This window comes from Spinacia oleracea, chromosome 6, assembly GCF_020520425.1.
Source record: "Spinacia oleracea cultivar Varoflay chromosome 6, BTI_SOV_V1, whole genome shotgun sequence".
NCBI lineage: Eukaryota > Viridiplantae > Streptophyta > Magnoliopsida > Caryophyllales > Amaranthaceae > Spinacia > Spinacia oleracea.
In genome coordinates this window covers 147,571,533-147,587,649 of record NC_079492.1, presented here as the reverse complement: position 1 = coordinate 147,587,649, position 16,117 = coordinate 147,571,533, and the positions used below count along the sequence as shown (strand labels likewise).

The 16,117-nt window shown below is 39.1% G+C and overlaps 1 protein-coding gene across 1 annotated transcript in view; it reads left to right on the top strand.

The window, feature by feature from the left end:
* The first annotated feature begins 676 nt into the window (after nucleotides 1-676).
* LOC110781744 (uncharacterized) overlaps nucleotides 677-16,117 on the top strand; it is a 62,511-nt gene continuing 47,070 nt past the window's right edge. Inside the window, exons 1-9 of the mRNA XM_021985794.2 lie at nucleotides 677-995; nucleotides 11,908-12,011; nucleotides 12,512-12,646; nucleotides 12,737-12,790; nucleotides 13,050-13,144; nucleotides 13,218-13,335; nucleotides 13,485-13,586; nucleotides 13,680-13,868; nucleotides 13,949-14,109. Of these exons, the coding sequence (XP_021841486.2) occupies nucleotides 899-995; nucleotides 11,908-12,011; nucleotides 12,512-12,646; nucleotides 12,737-12,790; nucleotides 13,050-13,144; nucleotides 13,218-13,335; nucleotides 13,485-13,586; nucleotides 13,680-13,868; nucleotides 13,949-14,109 (1,055 nt within the window). The 5' untranslated portion in view covers nucleotides 677-898. The remainder of the gene's footprint in view (nucleotides 996-11,907; nucleotides 12,012-12,511; nucleotides 12,647-12,736; nucleotides 12,791-13,049; nucleotides 13,145-13,217; nucleotides 13,336-13,484; nucleotides 13,587-13,679; nucleotides 13,869-13,948; nucleotides 14,110-16,117) is intronic.

Here is a 16,117-nt window from a genome sequence, read left to right as displayed (position 1 = left end):
GATCATATTTTGATATCGTCAAATCAACTTATTTCAAGCAAATCCCGGTTTGGACTTGTGGTTGAGTTGGACCATATCAAGGCTTAGATTCCGATCGTCAGTTAAAGATGGCGGTGGACTGGCCTGACCCGACCCGGTCAGACAACATGAAAAATGCACGGCCGGAGATGAGCATGAAAAAAGCACGGCCCAGAGCACAAAGTCATGGGCCGTGGGTTACATTTTTTCGGAAAAAAGCACGATAAGACACAACACGATTGACCCGACACGAAAAAGCACTCTAAATTTAGTGAAATTAGGCTTAGGCATGACGACCCAACCCGACCCGACACGAGGATTATGTTTGAAACTTTCGACCCGGTCCCGTCCGATGTAAAGTGGTCTTGACGTGAGCCAGACCCGTTCAGACCCAAGACCCCAAGCCCGACCCGACTTCAGCCCACGTTCATCATTCAAAATTCAGTTCTCACTTCTCACTCGGCACGTGCCATTCTATTTTTTGTTTTATTGTAAGGGAAGCACGTGCCAGTCTTAAATACTCCTCCTCCACCTTAGCAAAGTATCTCCGTCTTCCCCTCCAAAAAATGCTCCACGTGTCAAGCATGTGACCTGCCTTGCAGGCGAATACTCTTTTTCTATTCCTCCTCCCCCTCTCACACTGAAATAAAATATCTGTAAACAAAATCAAAGTACCTTTTTTTTTTCTTTCCATTTTCTAGAAACTGCCGACTTGTCCTTCGAATCTCTCTTCTCAATTTCTCTCTCCTCTTCCTAGATTTTTGGCGGTTTCAATTTCAATCATTTTCTGCACAGTAGGTGTTCGACGATTTGCCTCAACGAAACCTTTTTGTTTTTCCGGATGAGATTGTTTGCAGTTTGATCGAGAAAGAAGAAGAAGATGTTGGAGGATCAGGTAGCATACTTGCTGCAAAGGTATTTGGGCAATTATGTCAGAGGTCTCAACAAAGACGCTCTTAAGATCAGTGTTTGGCAAGGTATTGATCATTTCTCCCTTGTCTTTGTGATTTTTTTGATCAATTTTGCATTATTGTCAGTATATATACTGTGATTGCTCATTGAATTTCATGTTCGAGAGTAATTTCATTCTGAAATGTCACTGCTAATTACTTGAATTTAACTGAGAAATTTATTCGATTTTGTTATATTGTTAGCTAATTAGCTAATTTAGTAATTTCATTTTGAAACTTCACTGCTTTGCTTGAATTTAAGTGATTAGTTTTGTTAGTTTTACAGAGTTCCTCAAGAGGGGGGTGAATTGATATTTTACGTATTTATAAAAATTAAACTACAAGGAACAGAAATAGTAAAATATGCAAGCAAGATTTAGCGTGGAAAACTCTCTAGGCCCAATAGAGAGGAAAAAACCACGGCCCCTTTGGGGACTTAAACACTTTCACTAATTAGGCAAAACAACTTAGTTTCTTTACAAACCTAATCTACTCGGGCCACAATCTGCCAATCGCCTCTGATTGCAGATGACTAGGAACAACCCTCTTTGTTCCTTCCCTTATGGAAACAGTCCCTCAACTGTTCCTACTCAACTGATCTCTCGTGAGATATTCTCTCTTGCTCAAGTAAGCCTGACTCAGGCTTAACATACAATAACTCAACACTTTAATCAAACGTATAAGAATTAATTAACTACTTAACATACGATATAAGACTAAGTAACAAATACTGCTCTATATGGGAACAGGAACAGACTTCTTTAAAGATTAAGACTTTAAGGGTGATACCTGAAAGCTTCCGGTTGATGTAAATAAGTCTGATGAAAAGTTTCGCAAAGAACAAAGGTTGTATTTATACGAATCCAAGTGTTTAACCTAGATTCAAATCCAACCCAGTTTAGGACTCTTTTTAATAGATAGATTTTCGCAAATCTTACTTCAAACGCGTTTAGGAAAATCAATCTTTTCGTATTTTGAAAGTTATATGTTAACTCAAATTCAAGAGTATAACTTCAAACAGTTTTGTAAAATCAGTTTAAAACATTTGATGTTTATCTTTTTGTAAAAGTAAAACTGATTTATTTCGTTTCACGATATAACTAGGACTCTTCAAAATACTCTGTTCCCATACTAAGCATGTACTAAATTACATTGGTCTTATACCTTTCGACCCTTATAGAATTTGCTTGACTTGATCCTTGATTTAATCTTGCCCGTACTTTGAACTTAATTACTTCAAAGCTCCCTAGCTTGCTTCGGTTGTTGCATTTGTCCTTCTTTAAATATTAACCTGTTCCCGACATTCTCCAAAACGAACTATTAGTAGAAGGTAAGCTTGTCATCATCAAAACCAGGAATCAACAATTTCCCCCTTTTTGATGATGACAACCTTACAACTTGATAGGAGTAAATAACTTAAGGAATGAGATATGTAACCTGACAATCCAGAGTCAAAAACTTAACCAGGAACAGATGAGTCGCGTAGGTGGGAACCCAAGTATAAAAGCAAATATAATGGAACACAAGTTGTCCTCTCAATATCTTCCCCCTTTGGAATTATCAAAAAGGGAGTAGGGAAAAACGCCGAACCAAAGGAGAAGAAGAAGAAGGAGGATTTGGGAATCATATTACCCTAGCAAGCAGATAGTCATCATGCAGCTCAAGTCGGTCAACGAGTTTGACCGCACCCCTGCAAGCAGAACAAGAGAAACGCAACATATAGCACAACACAAGCAAAAATTCTACAAGTCAGAGTGGGGCAACTATCAGAACGTAGGAAAAGCGCACTAATGAGCATTAGTCATAAACTTGGCGCATCCAAAAACCAAACCAAAAAAATTGTTTAAAGAGCCAGCAAAACAAAATAAAATGTTTGATGGATAGCAGATTATATGGGGTAGGATAAGCAAAGATTTTGTAGCAGGGTCAGGTTTGGGGAGATCCAGGAGCAGCATCCTCAGCATGTGTCACCTCCTCGACGATCATGTCAGCAAGACGTTCTGTCATGTCATTGAAGAACTCTGCCTGGTCCTGCTGCATCTTGTGAATGAGCTCCTGCAAAGAAGTAACAGCTGACAACAGAACCATATTGTCCAGCTGCAGTTGATCCACTTTAGCCACCAAGAGCTGCACTGAACCGTCTGGTGAGGGAGCAGCAGATTGGGTTTCACCATCTTTGTCTGATTCTGAATCCTCGACTCTGTAGACCGGAGGAATCCCTTTGGAAGAGCTGGCTAGACGGCTACTGCGACGGATAGGCTGATAAGATGATGTGGTTGGAATGTTCTTGGGAGAGGAGGTGGCTTTGATTGGACTTGTCTCCTTTGGACATAGGTCAACAGGAACACCCTCTGTCTGACCCTCTGTCTCATGGCAAGGAAGTGGTGCCTCCTCTTCCGCATCTGACAGTTCATCTCCCTCATCAAGCTCTTCTTCTACTCCTTCTAAATCCTCCTCCTCCTCATCGACATCTTCTTCTCCCTCTTCCTCCTGAGGTGTAGTATCTCCCACATTCGTCTTACCAACACAGACGACTTCATCCACTACACTCAGGCTAATCCCATTCAAGCAAGCTTTGTTAAGGATATGGGCAGGAGTAAGAGGTTCAGCTGAGTAACGAGTAAGGTCAACCCCAACCTTTCTCATGATGAAGGTGAGAAGAGACCCATACCCAATCATATTGTTCTGGGAGATGGAGTGAGTGAGATGGGAGATAAAAACGACAGGAAAGTTTATTTGACGCTGAGATTCTAGGAGAAAGATGTAGATCAGATCTAATCTGCTTGCCAAAGCACGCTTGTCATGACGCAGAACAATACCTCGTCGGACCACATTAAAAAGGACCTTTTGAAAAGGAGTGAGGACAGACTGGTTGAGAGCTTTTGGGTGTTTCCCTTGACCACCAAAATATGAGTAAACTTCCTTCATTGTTGCACCCCCGAGCTCAATTGGACCCTTTGCCTTGTGATAGACCTCCTCCCCTAACACTGGGACTTTGAACCAAGACCCTAATTTCTCAGAATCGAAGCTAAATTGTTTCCCATTGACTTCAGAACTACAAATTCCCTTTTGATTGACAAAGTTTGAGCAAAATTCCCCCATTGCTTCTGGATACATGCAAGCTTTAGAACAAACCTCAAAAAGATAAGTCCAACCTTGAGACTCGATCGTCTCCAACAATTCTACAAACCCTATTTCCCGACACCAACCAAAATCTATGCTAAGACCAGGGAGCATACGATCTGGGGGAAAATAGAAAAATTTTGTGGGTTCGAGTTTTACCTTCTTCTCAGCTGGAAGATGAGGTTCCCCCTGAGTCAAAGCAGCAACTTCCTTCTTCAAGACCAGTTTTCGTTTGGTGGCGAGTTTTGTAGTTGATTTTGTGGCTGGTGGTTTTGGTGTTGGTTGTTTGGGAGGCATTGTTTCCGGATAAATGGCTTGAAGAGGTATGACGGTGATGATGGGTGTAGAAGGAGAAGATGAATTTGTAGGGTTTGGGAATTGGAGTTTGTAGAGGGTCATGATTTTATAGGCAGGGCTGTTGCGATTTACTAGGAGAGATAGGTGAATTTTGAATTTTAAAATTTGGAATTTGATAAGAAGGAGGGGATGTTCCGAGATTTTTATAGGCGGAATGATTAGAATGGGAAGAGTTTTGGTGTTGGGAATCGGAGTGTGGGAAGCGTGTTTGAGTGACTAAATATGGAATAGTAATGCATGCACCAGTTTTTGTAAGATTCGATGAATCAAATTAATTGCTTTCCATTCATTTTTAGTATTCCCACTTAGACCTCGAATTGAATGCAAGTATTGGGAAAAAGTGCGATTACCTTAATAATGTGCAGACGTGGCTGTGGTAATGCACAGCTGGTTTTTGCAATCCGAACCTGGTTGTTAGTCCATTCAGAAAATATGGTGCATACACAAAAAATAATTAAGAACATATTTTTTTTTTTTTTTGATATTTTCCAGTGAGGTTAGAAAATTGTTAAGGACAACCGGTATTATTGTATTCGTATCATACCGAGTTCTAACCTGAGCTTGTCGTGTCTGTCCCTGTTAAGTGGTTTGGTCAAGATGTCAGCTACTTGATCTTCTGTGGGACAGAACTCAAGTTTGACTAGTTCCTTTTCCACATAATCTTTCAAAAAGTGATGTCGAATGTGAATGTGTTTGACCCTTGAGTGGTGCACTGGGTCTTTTGATATGCAGATTGCACTTGTGTTGTCGCATAGAATAGGAACACACTTTAATTTCATACCAAAATCTCTAAGTTGTTGTTTGATCCATAGCATTTGGGAACAGCATGAAGCCGCAGCTACATATTCAGCTTCTGTTGTGGATAATGCCACTGTGTTTTGTTTCTTTGAAGCCCAGGAGACTGCACATGCTCCTAGGAATTGAACCATTCCTGATGTGCTCTTTCTGTTTACTAGGTCACCTGCATAGTCAGCATCTGTATATCCTTTGAGATCAAAGTGATCATAGTTAGGGTACCATAGGCACAAATCGTCTGTTCCTTTTAGATATCTTAGAATTCTTTTGACAGCTGTAAGGTGAGATTCTTTTGGATTTGATTGGAAGCGGGCACAGACACCTACACTGAATGCAATGTCTGGTCTGCTTGCTGTAAGATAAAGTAGGGAGCCTATCATACCTCTGTACCTTGTTTGGTCTACACTCTTACCTTCTTGATCCTCATCCAGTCTCGTGGTTGTTCCCATTGGAGTGTGGTTGCTCTTAGCGGACTCCATTCCATATTTCTTGATGAGATCTTTTATGTATTTCTGTTGATGTATCATGATCCCTTGTTCCGTTTGCTTGATTTGGAGACCTAGGAAGAAGTTGAGTTCTCCCATCATGCTCATTTGAAATTCTTGCTGCATTAGGTCAGAGAATTCCTTGCATAGATCTTCGTTAGTTGCTCCAAATATAATATCATCAACATAGATTTGAACAATTAGTATGTCTGTATTTCTTGACTTAAGGAACAGAGTTCTATCAACCTTACCTCGATTGAACTTACTGTCTAGCAAAAAGTGTGAGAGACGTTCATACCAGGCTCTTGGTGCTTGTTTCAGTCCATACAGTGCCTTATCTAGTTTGTAGACATGTGCGGGATATTCTGGATCTTCAAAGCCTGGAGGTTGTTCCACATAGACTTCTTCCTTGAGATTGCCGTTTAGGAAGGCACATTTTACATCCATTTGATAGAGTTTGAATCCCATATATGATGCAAATGCTATTAGTATGCGTATTGCCTCCATTCTGGCAACTGGAGCAAATGTTTCTTCAAAGTCTATTCCTTCTTGTTGGTTGTATCCCTTGACAACTAGTCTGGCCTTGTTCCTGGTAATCGTAGCATGCTCATCTTGTTTATTTCGAAATACCCACTTGAGACCTATTACTCGATTGTTCAATGGTATAGGCTCAAGATGCCATACTTTATTTCTTTCGAATTCATTAAGCTCCTCCTGCATAGCAATGATCCAATCAGAATCAGTTAGTGCTTCTTTGTAATTTTTAGGTTCAATCATGGATAAATAAGCATAGAAAGCACAAAAGTTTTTGAGTTGGGATCTGGTCGTGGTTCCACGTCCAAGATCACTGATTATTTGGTCAAGGGGATGTGAGCTTTGATGTTTCCAAGGTCTGGGTTGGAAAGGTGTGTTTGTTTCCACAACAGACTGTTCAACTTGCTCATTTGTTTCTGCTTGATCTTCGGCCTGTGCTGGTTCCTCTTCAACTATGTTATCTTCAGATGTTTCTTCGACTTGGGTTTGTTCTTCTGTTTGGGAACTTTTCCTTATCTCTTCGTCTTCTGTTTCTCTAGTGAGTCCTAGTTCGAAGTTTCCATCAGAAGTTGTACCTGCAACATAGTTTTGGGAGTCAGTTTCATCAAATATAATATGTATGCTTTCTTCCATGCACATGGTCCTTTTGTTGAATACTCTATACGCTTTGCTGTTTGAGGCATATCCTAGGAATATTGCTTCATCACTTCGTGCATCAAATTTTCCCAGTTGATCCTTTCCATTGTTGTGAACGAAACACTTGCAACCAAAGATTCTAAGATGGGTTATAGAGGGTTTTCTTCCTTTGTACAGTTCATATGGAGTTTTGTTTTTGATAGCTCTAATTAGCACTCGATTGAGCACATAGCATGCCGTATTTAGAGCTTCGGCCCATAAACTTTTTGGAAGTCCACTAGCAATCAACATAGTCCTTGTCATGTCTTCAAGAGTTCGGTTCTTTCTTTCTACAACACCGTTTTGTTGAGGTGTTCTGGGAGCAGAGAAGTTGTGATCTATTCCTGAACCTTTACATAGATCATCAAATCTTTTATTTTGAAATTCTGTACCATGATCTGATCTGATGTGGACCAGCTTATGATTGCTTTGTCGTTGAACCTTTGTGGCGAAAGCCAGGAATTCTTCAAACGTCTCTTCCTTGTTGGATAGGAAGATCACCCATGTGTATCTTGAGAAGTCGTCTACAATTACGAGTACGTACTTCTTTCCGCTTCTGCTCTGTGTCCTCATTGGTCCACACAGATCCATGGGGATCAGCTCCAGTGGTCTTGTTGTGCTGATTACCCCTTTTGATTTAAAGGACGTTCTTACTTGCTTTCCTTTGATACAAGCATCACAGACTGATTGTTTTGCAAACTTTGTATTTGGGAGACCTGTGACTAAATTTTTCAATTTTAATTTGTTCATTAGAGAAAAGCTAGCATGACCAAATCTTTTGTGCCATAACAAAGGATCATCTTCAATAACACTGAGACAGGTTAGATTGGAGTGAGGGACCGAGTTGAGGTTAACCACATATGTGTTCCCTTTCCTCTGTCCCTCTAGGATCACTGTCTCTGTGTTACTATTGATGATTAGACATTTATTTGAGAAGAATTTTGCATAATTGCCTTTGTCACAGAATTGAGAAATGCTTAATAAGCTATGACCTAGTCCCTCAACCAAAAACACATTATCGATGGAATGAGACTTTGACTTACCAACCTTACCAATGCCAATGATGTTACCTTTCTTATCATCGCCAAAAGTCACAATTCCACCTTCGTAGGTCGTGAGTGAGAGAAATCTATTTCTGTCTCCAGTCATGTGCTTGGAACAACCACTGTCTAGGTACCATGTGTTGTTCCCCCTCACTTCGACCTGCATGAAGTTTTTAGTTAGAGTTTTTAGGAACCCAGCATAGCTTGGGTTCCTTACTTGGAATCAAATCACTTTTCTTTACCCATTTAGTTTTGGTGAATTCGATGTTCTTTTCCAAGTACCTTTGGTTTTTAGGGCAAGAAACTCTATAGTGACCGATTTGACCACAGAAGGTGCATACTATGTCACTGTATAAATCTACTCTGGTTTTTCTAGGATGATGCTTTTTGTGGTTAAAACCTAAACCTTCTGTGCGTTTGGTTCTAGCTTCTTCTATCCATTTTGGTGTTCCCTCTATTTTGTGTCTGGTCCTTTTAGTCAATTCACTTTCTAGATGGGTCTTTTCTTGGTGAATTTTCACTAGTTCTAACTGAGCTTTTTCTAGTTCTTCTTTATAGAGGTTCTTGGTTTTGGCTATTTTTAGGTCAATCAGATCTTGTTTTAGCCAGGAGTTTTCATTGCGTAAGGCTTCACACATTTCTTTTATATGAAGGTTTTGATCAAAGAGTTTAAAGAAACGATTGTCAATATCTAAGTTTGAGTTTCTGGTCCATTCCAACTCCTCTGTGAGTTTATTGACAATGTCTTGGTGTTTTCTGTCTGAGTCTAGTTTTTCTTTTAGGAGATCCTCATAATCACTAGTGAGACAAGAAAGTAAGTCAAACAGTTCTACTTTAGACATGGATTCAAGCCTACTTTTAATATGAACAAGACTTGCCTGGAATTTATCAGATTCTGAGTCGGATTCTTCATCTTCATGTTCAGCTACAAGACACAGGTGAGCAATTTCTTCGTTGGGTTGTTCTTGTTCCTCATCAGAAGAAGTATCTCCCCATGCAGCGATCATGGCTTTTCTTACCTCAGTTTTGGAAAAGGAGTTTCTGTTGTCTTTGAATCTATCTTTTGTTGTTTCCTTTCCCTTTCCTCGTTCTTGATCCCATAGAGGACATTCCCTAATGCGATGTTCCAAGTTTCCACACTTATGGCATCCAGTGTCAGTTTTAGGGAACTTTCTATTTGGTTTGCTTCTGTGTTCCACATCTTTGTAGTTCCTAAACATTCTTCTGAACCTCCTAGCAAACAGAGCTGTCTCTTCATCTTCTTCAGAGTTTTCATCATTTTCGGTTTTTAGAGCAAGAGCTCTATTTTTGGTATTCTCTGAAGGTCGCGCGTTTAATTGCAGTTCATGAGTTAGGAGAGATCCAGCCAGTTGTTCCAGGTTAAACTTTGTGAAGTCTTTAGTTTCCTGGAGGGCTGTGACTTTAGCCATCCAGGGATCTTGTGGTAGACTTCTTAGGACCTTCCTGACTTGTTCCTCAGGAGTTATGATTTTGCCAAGAGAGTTTAGTTCATTGATAATGTTTGTGAAGCGAGTAATCATGTCTTGAATCGTTTCAGATGTCTTCATGGTGAACAGCTCGTATTGGTGCATTAAGAGATCAATCTTCGATCTCTTAACTTCGTTTGTTCCTTCATGAGTAACCTGGAGCAGATCCCAAATCTGCTTCGCGTTCTTGCAGCCCATTACTCTGTTGTGTTCATTTGGACCTAGTCCACAATGAAGGATTTTGACGGCCATGGCATTGAGTTCAAGCTTTTCATAGTCGGCTTTGTCAAATTCATCAACAGGTTCGGGAACAGTTTCTCCAGAGGAGTTCAACTTAGTGACTTGGAAGTCTCCAACTTCAATCACTCTCCATACTTGATAGTTTTCATCCTTAATGAAAATCTCCATCCTGTTTCTCCAGTAGGAATAGTATTTGCCACTAAACATTGGAGGTCGTTGTGTTGAGTATCCCTCTTCTAGTTTCTCCGTAGTGTTCATAGCTTCAGAATCGTTTTTCCCGTCAGCGTTACCTGCAGTTTAAAGGGTTCTGGCTCTGATACCAATTGTTAGTTTTACAGAGTTCCTCAAGAGGGGGGGTGAATTGATATTTTACGTATTTATAAAAATTAAACTACAAGGAACAGAAATAGTAAAATATGCAAGCAAGATTTAGCGTGGAAAACTCTCTAGGCCCAATAGAGAGGAAAAAACCACGGCCCCTTTGGGGACTTAAACACTTTCACTAATTAGGCAAAACAACTTAGTTTCTTTACAAACCTAATCTACTCGGGCCACAATCTGCCAATCGCCTCTGATTGCAGATGACTAGGAACAACCCTCTTTGTTCCTTCCCTTATGGAAACAGTCCCTCAACTGTTCCTACTCACTGATCTCTCGTGAGATATTCTCTCTTGCTCAAGTAAGCCTGACTCAGGCTTAACATACAATAACTCAACACTTTAATCAAACGTATAAGAATTAATTAACTACTTAACATACGATATAAGACTAAGTAACAAATACTGCTCTATATGGGAACAGGAACAAACTTCTTTAAAGATTAAGACTTTAAGGGTGATACCTGAAAGCTTCCGGTTGATGTAAATAAGTCTGATGAAAAGTTTAGCAAAGAACAAAGGTTGTATTTATACGAATCCAAGTGTTTAACCTAGATTCAAATCCAACCCAGTTTAGGACTCTTTTTAATAGATAGATTTTCGCAAATCGTACTTCAAACGCGTTTAGGAAAATCAATCTTTTCGTATTTTGAGAGTTATATGTTAACTCAAATTCAAGAGTATAACTTCAAACAGTTTTGTAAAATCAGTTTAAAACATTTGATGTTTATCTTTTTGTAAAAGTAAAACTGATTTATTTCGTTGCACGATATAACTAGGACTCTTCAAAATACTCTGTTCCCATACTAAGCATGTACTAAATTACATTGGTCTTATACCTTTCGACCCTTATAGAATTTGCTTGACTTGATCCTTGATTTAATCTTGCCACGTACTTTGAACTTAATTACTTCAAAGCTCCCTAGCTTGCTTCGGTTGTTGCATTTGTCCTTCTTTAAATATTAACCTGTTCCTGACATTCTCCAAAACGAACTATTAGTAGAAGGTAAGCTTGTCATCATCAAAACCAGGAATCAACAAGTTTATTCTAATTTAAGGATAATGATACATTGGATTAAGCTTGCATTGTGGAGTTAGTAATTTACTCGTTTAGTCAGTGAAGAGTCAGCAGCGGATTCAGGAAATTTTCAATTGGAGTGACAGTGATAATACGAAACAAATATTTTGTCCGAATTGATGTTATATGAACTCAAATTTGTACTTTAAAGTCCATTTAAAACTACAATAATCAGCCAAAGTGGCCACAGCATTGATACTAAGCAATGAGACACATGAATTGAGTGGATTGAAGTGAGTGATACAGGATCATGAGCACGAAACAGATCTGTACCTGATTTTCAGGTTTGTGGCACAAAGCCACAGTTCCTTGGACTGATTTGATCTTTACACACTGGTTTTCAAGTGGATGTATCTGAAGTGAATTTGGGAGTTCTAGTACTTATGAGATTTGTTTTTCTTTTTTTTTTCTTTTAAGTTTGGGTAGGAGTACGTGTCTAATGAAAACAGTTTGGTTAGAGAATATTTCTTGAGTTTACTTTCGGATTGTATCTATTATTTCGATTAGTGAGACTGTGAGAAGCATTGGCCAAAATCAGGTTTCTTTTGAGGATGGTTTTAGAAAATAGGAGGAGGATAAATTCCCTACATTATTGAAGTTACTTTTTAGATAGTGATTTTATAAGCTCAGTATTGGTTTCTTCGTAGGTGAATACTTAAATATAAAACTGTTTAGGTGTGGTTTTTATGTTTTGTGAATTCTTCTGAGGTCACACAGTTTCTGATTTTCTTTTACTTTTGAATAGGTAATGTGGTGCTAACTAACATGCAACTAAAGCCGGAGGCACTTAATGCACTAAAATTGCCCATCAAAGTTAAAGCTGGATTCCTTGGATCCGTCACACTCAAGGTAGGTGATTTTTACATGCCATTATGCCATAGCTTTAGATGAAACATTTTCTTATTTCTCTCAAATTTAAAATTGAAACTAGATGTGTAAGTATAATTGTAATTCCAAAACTACTTATCAGAGCAGAGTACAAATGACGTTTGGAGTCATGTATACGAAAATGAAGATAAGAGGACTTCTCTGGCATTATTATTCTCCTAAAGCAGTCCTTTATTTTTATTTTTATTTCTTTTATAGGTGTGCAAGTAGGAGTACATATCACTTTCACCTACAATATTTTGATCTGTTTTTGATGGTATAAGAATCATACAATATCTAAATATGTAACAAATATGGAAAAGTTGCACTTAGTGTACATATCATGATTATATGTTATCTTATGTTATGTAAAAGAGCTGCTGGTTCCACAATCTGGTCTGGTAGCCTTTATTTGGAATGCTTTAGCGAGGATGTTGGTGTTCAGTTTTTTTGAAGGTTTACATGATGGACCTTGATTTTAGGTTCCTTGGAGTAAGCTTGGTCAAGATCCAGTTATAGTTCAACTGGACGAAATTTTTTTGTTAGCTGAACCTGCCACACATGTCGATGGAGACAGTGAAGATGCTTTACAGGAGGCTAAAAGAAATCGTATACGGGTATGACTTCGTTGATCTTCTCATTGAAGGCATGTTCTTGACTGTCCGAGGTAGGAATTTTAAAATTGTTTCTTGTAATGGTTGCAATAGGAGACGGAAATGAAGCTGTTGGAAAGAGCAGAACGGTTTAAGACTGATGAAGTGGTATGTCATGATCTAGTTTATTCTTTGTATGTTTGAGCATGTAAATACAATGATGAGCACATTTATGCTGGGTCATTTAGTGGTTGGGATCCTCCCTCTCTCTTTCATATACATAACCACAGGGGATGTGGAGTTTCCTCTGAAGTTGTGTTTATTCTAGTGTCTACATCTTGGTTTTCCAGTTGTTGTGAATTTGTGATTATAAATTGTTTTAAGCTTGGTGCTTATGCCATTTACTGGTTCCATTTCCTTGTTCCAGAATAAATCTTGGTTAGGATCACTAATAAGCACTATAATTGGGAACCTGAAGCTTTCGATTTCAAATATCCACATCAGATATGAAGATGTCGAAAGGTATCTGCAACAGCTTGCAACACCTGAAGTTTCTTGTCTATTATACAGTTCTGATTGTGTTGTTTTCCTCCAGCAATGTCGGCCATCCGTTTGCAGCTGGTGTAACTTTGGACAAACTTTCAGCTTTCACTGTAGATAACAATGGGAATGAAACTTTTGTTACTGGGGGTTCATTGGACAATATCCAGAAGGTTTGTGTATCTCTTGTATTAGAAATTAGAGCCAATTGGATGGCTACTTGCTTGTAGTTTATTTTATCTTTAGATGATGTTGCACATGTTTTGCGTGCTTATATTATTACTCATGCTTCAGCCAACAATTTTTTCCCCAAATTATGTAGTCTGTGAAACTGGAGCGTTTGGCTTTCTATTTCGATTCTGATATTTCTCCATGGCATCTTGACAAACCATGGGAGGATTTGCTGCCTTCAGAATGGCCTCAGGTGTGTACTACTGTATTACAATACTTGTCTTGGGTATGTGTTGTTTGCTCATATCATGGAGCAGGGTAATTTACTAACACAATGGTGAGTCAGGTTTTCAAGTTTGGCACAAAGGATGGTAAAGTGGCTGGGAGTCTTGTACATAAACATAGTTACATTCTGGAACCAGTATCTGGAAATGCCAAGTACTTAAAACTGCGGTCATATGATTCTTCTGTTACGAGTCAACCTTTGCAAAAGGCAGCAGTGAATTTGGATGTTGTGACAATTTGTTTATCGAAGGTAGATTTTTTGACTTTAGAATCCATTTGTTGTGAGATGATTTGAATGGTGCCAAGGACCTTACTGATGCCATACTGCAGGATGGTTACAGGGATATGCTGAAGTTAGCAGAAAATTTTGCTGCTTTTAATCAGCGTCTGAAGTATGCACACTTTCGCCCAGTTGTCCCAGTTAAATCTGATCCTAGGTCCTGGTGGAAATATGCGTACAAGGTCGTGTCAGATCAAATGAAGAAGGCTAGGTTTGGGATCTCATACCTTTTTCTTTTCTTTTTGGGCTTGTTGCTTTTTGCTGCAGTAACAATTTCACTCATGTTCTTATGAAGCTGCTACTTCCCGTCTTCGATCTTTCATCTCTCTGTTAAAAGTCATGCTCAATTAGTGTGTTAGTGGTCCTTAACTTTAGGAACATGATTAGTTATGAATATCATTAGTGGGCAGTAATGTGTTAGTGGGTTATTCCACATTCTAGCTATGTAGTATGTTTTTTGAGCCTATAAAAGGTCTTTTGATATAACGTCATTACTTGGATTGAATGAAATAGTAGTAAAATTTTGCTATATTCTTTCCCCTCTCTCATCTCTATTATAATTTCAACACCCTCTGCTTTTGTAGCATACACCATTTTCTTTTTCTGTCATGTTCTATTTTCATTTAGAGCATGTCATAATTCATAATTACATGGGGATTGAAGTAAGGATTTTGTTTATAGCTTTTGAGGTAAACTGTGGATAGTGTTTGTACTTTACTCTTCAGAAGTCAAATTAACTCCAGTGGTAGTATTTTTTTTTATAAGGGAGGGGAGGTATTGCAGCATTTGAATTGCTATGTTTTAGCCCAGAAATGAAAATTAGGAGTATTTGGGTGTTTTCTAGCATGGGGAATGAGAATTTGTCTCTTCTTCTCACCTGACTGAGTGTGTACTTTTGTTTTTGACATAGAAGATCTGTAAATCATTGAAAGGGGAATACATTATTGGATATATTTACTTTTTACTCCCTCCGTCCCACATTAGCTCGAGGTTTCGGATGCACATAGTTGTAGGAGAACTCATACAAAAGTAGATGTGATCGGGGGTAGTGGGGTGTTATATTGTTATTATCCTGAAGTTGTAGTGTAGTGGGTCCAAAAGGAGGAGTATGAAAAAACAAAAAACTATTGGGACCGTACCATAAAAGGAAGGGTTCAAACTGATTTGGGACAAACGAAAAAGGAAAGTGCTGAAACTGTTACGGGATAAAGGGGAGTAATTATTTTCTTGAATAATATTTTGGAAAATATTGACATCAACAATCCCGACTATAACTCTTCTTCTTCAAAGAGTGCCAATTATTGAGTAATTAGGAGCAGTCCAAGTTTAGGAGTGTCTTTTGGAATGGTCTCCATTGACCGGTGAACTGGAAAAGAGCTAACCCCCTCACCTCCAAGGCAGTAGTACCCCTCCATCTCTTTCAACTACCGAGGATAAAAAATAGATCCCTTTATAACATTTATGATCTTTCTTTATCTCCGTTTTATTCCTTGTCCAACTACCTTCTCTTCCATCCCATCCCATCCAATACCCCTTTCCTCTTCTGTCCCCTGCTAAGTTTGCCTTCCAAATTCTCATGCCCCTTTCTCTTTCTCCAAAGAAAAAGAAATCACCATTTTGACGGGATTCGAACTCTATGCCCACTCTGGACGAATCAGCTAATAGGTGCTGCTGGTATTGAAGCTGATCGACGAGAAGGAGAGGATTTGATGGGTTCGGGTGGGAGCCTGTAAAGGACAGTCCACATGGGAGAGGGGGGTGGGGGTGGGGAATAGGTTCATGTAGTGAGGAAGTGCAACGATAAAGGTAAAGGCCATGCCATTGCACAAGGCTGCTGCTATTTTGCGCAGGGTTCAAATGTACGAGCCTTAACCCTTATTTTCATAAGAGGCTGTTTCCGACCCGTGACCTAGTGGATAGCAACTAGCAAGTAGATACTTGACCATCGCGCCATGGCACGAGCTTAGAGGTGCAACAGTCTCGGGAGAAATTAGAAGGGTTTGTTTACATGGAAGGAGTTACTACTTAGAGGGATGGTATGGGTTGCTGACTTGCCGGCAAGAATCGTGTACAAGAGGATGTTTGTGTTGTACTGTTATGCCTTTCGCATTCATGTCCATTATTTTTTGAAGAGGAATGTTAACTAGTTTCCTTTTTTTTTTTGTTCTGAAAAGGGATTTCCAATAATTTTTTGGCTGCTGGTTGATGCAAAGTAAGTT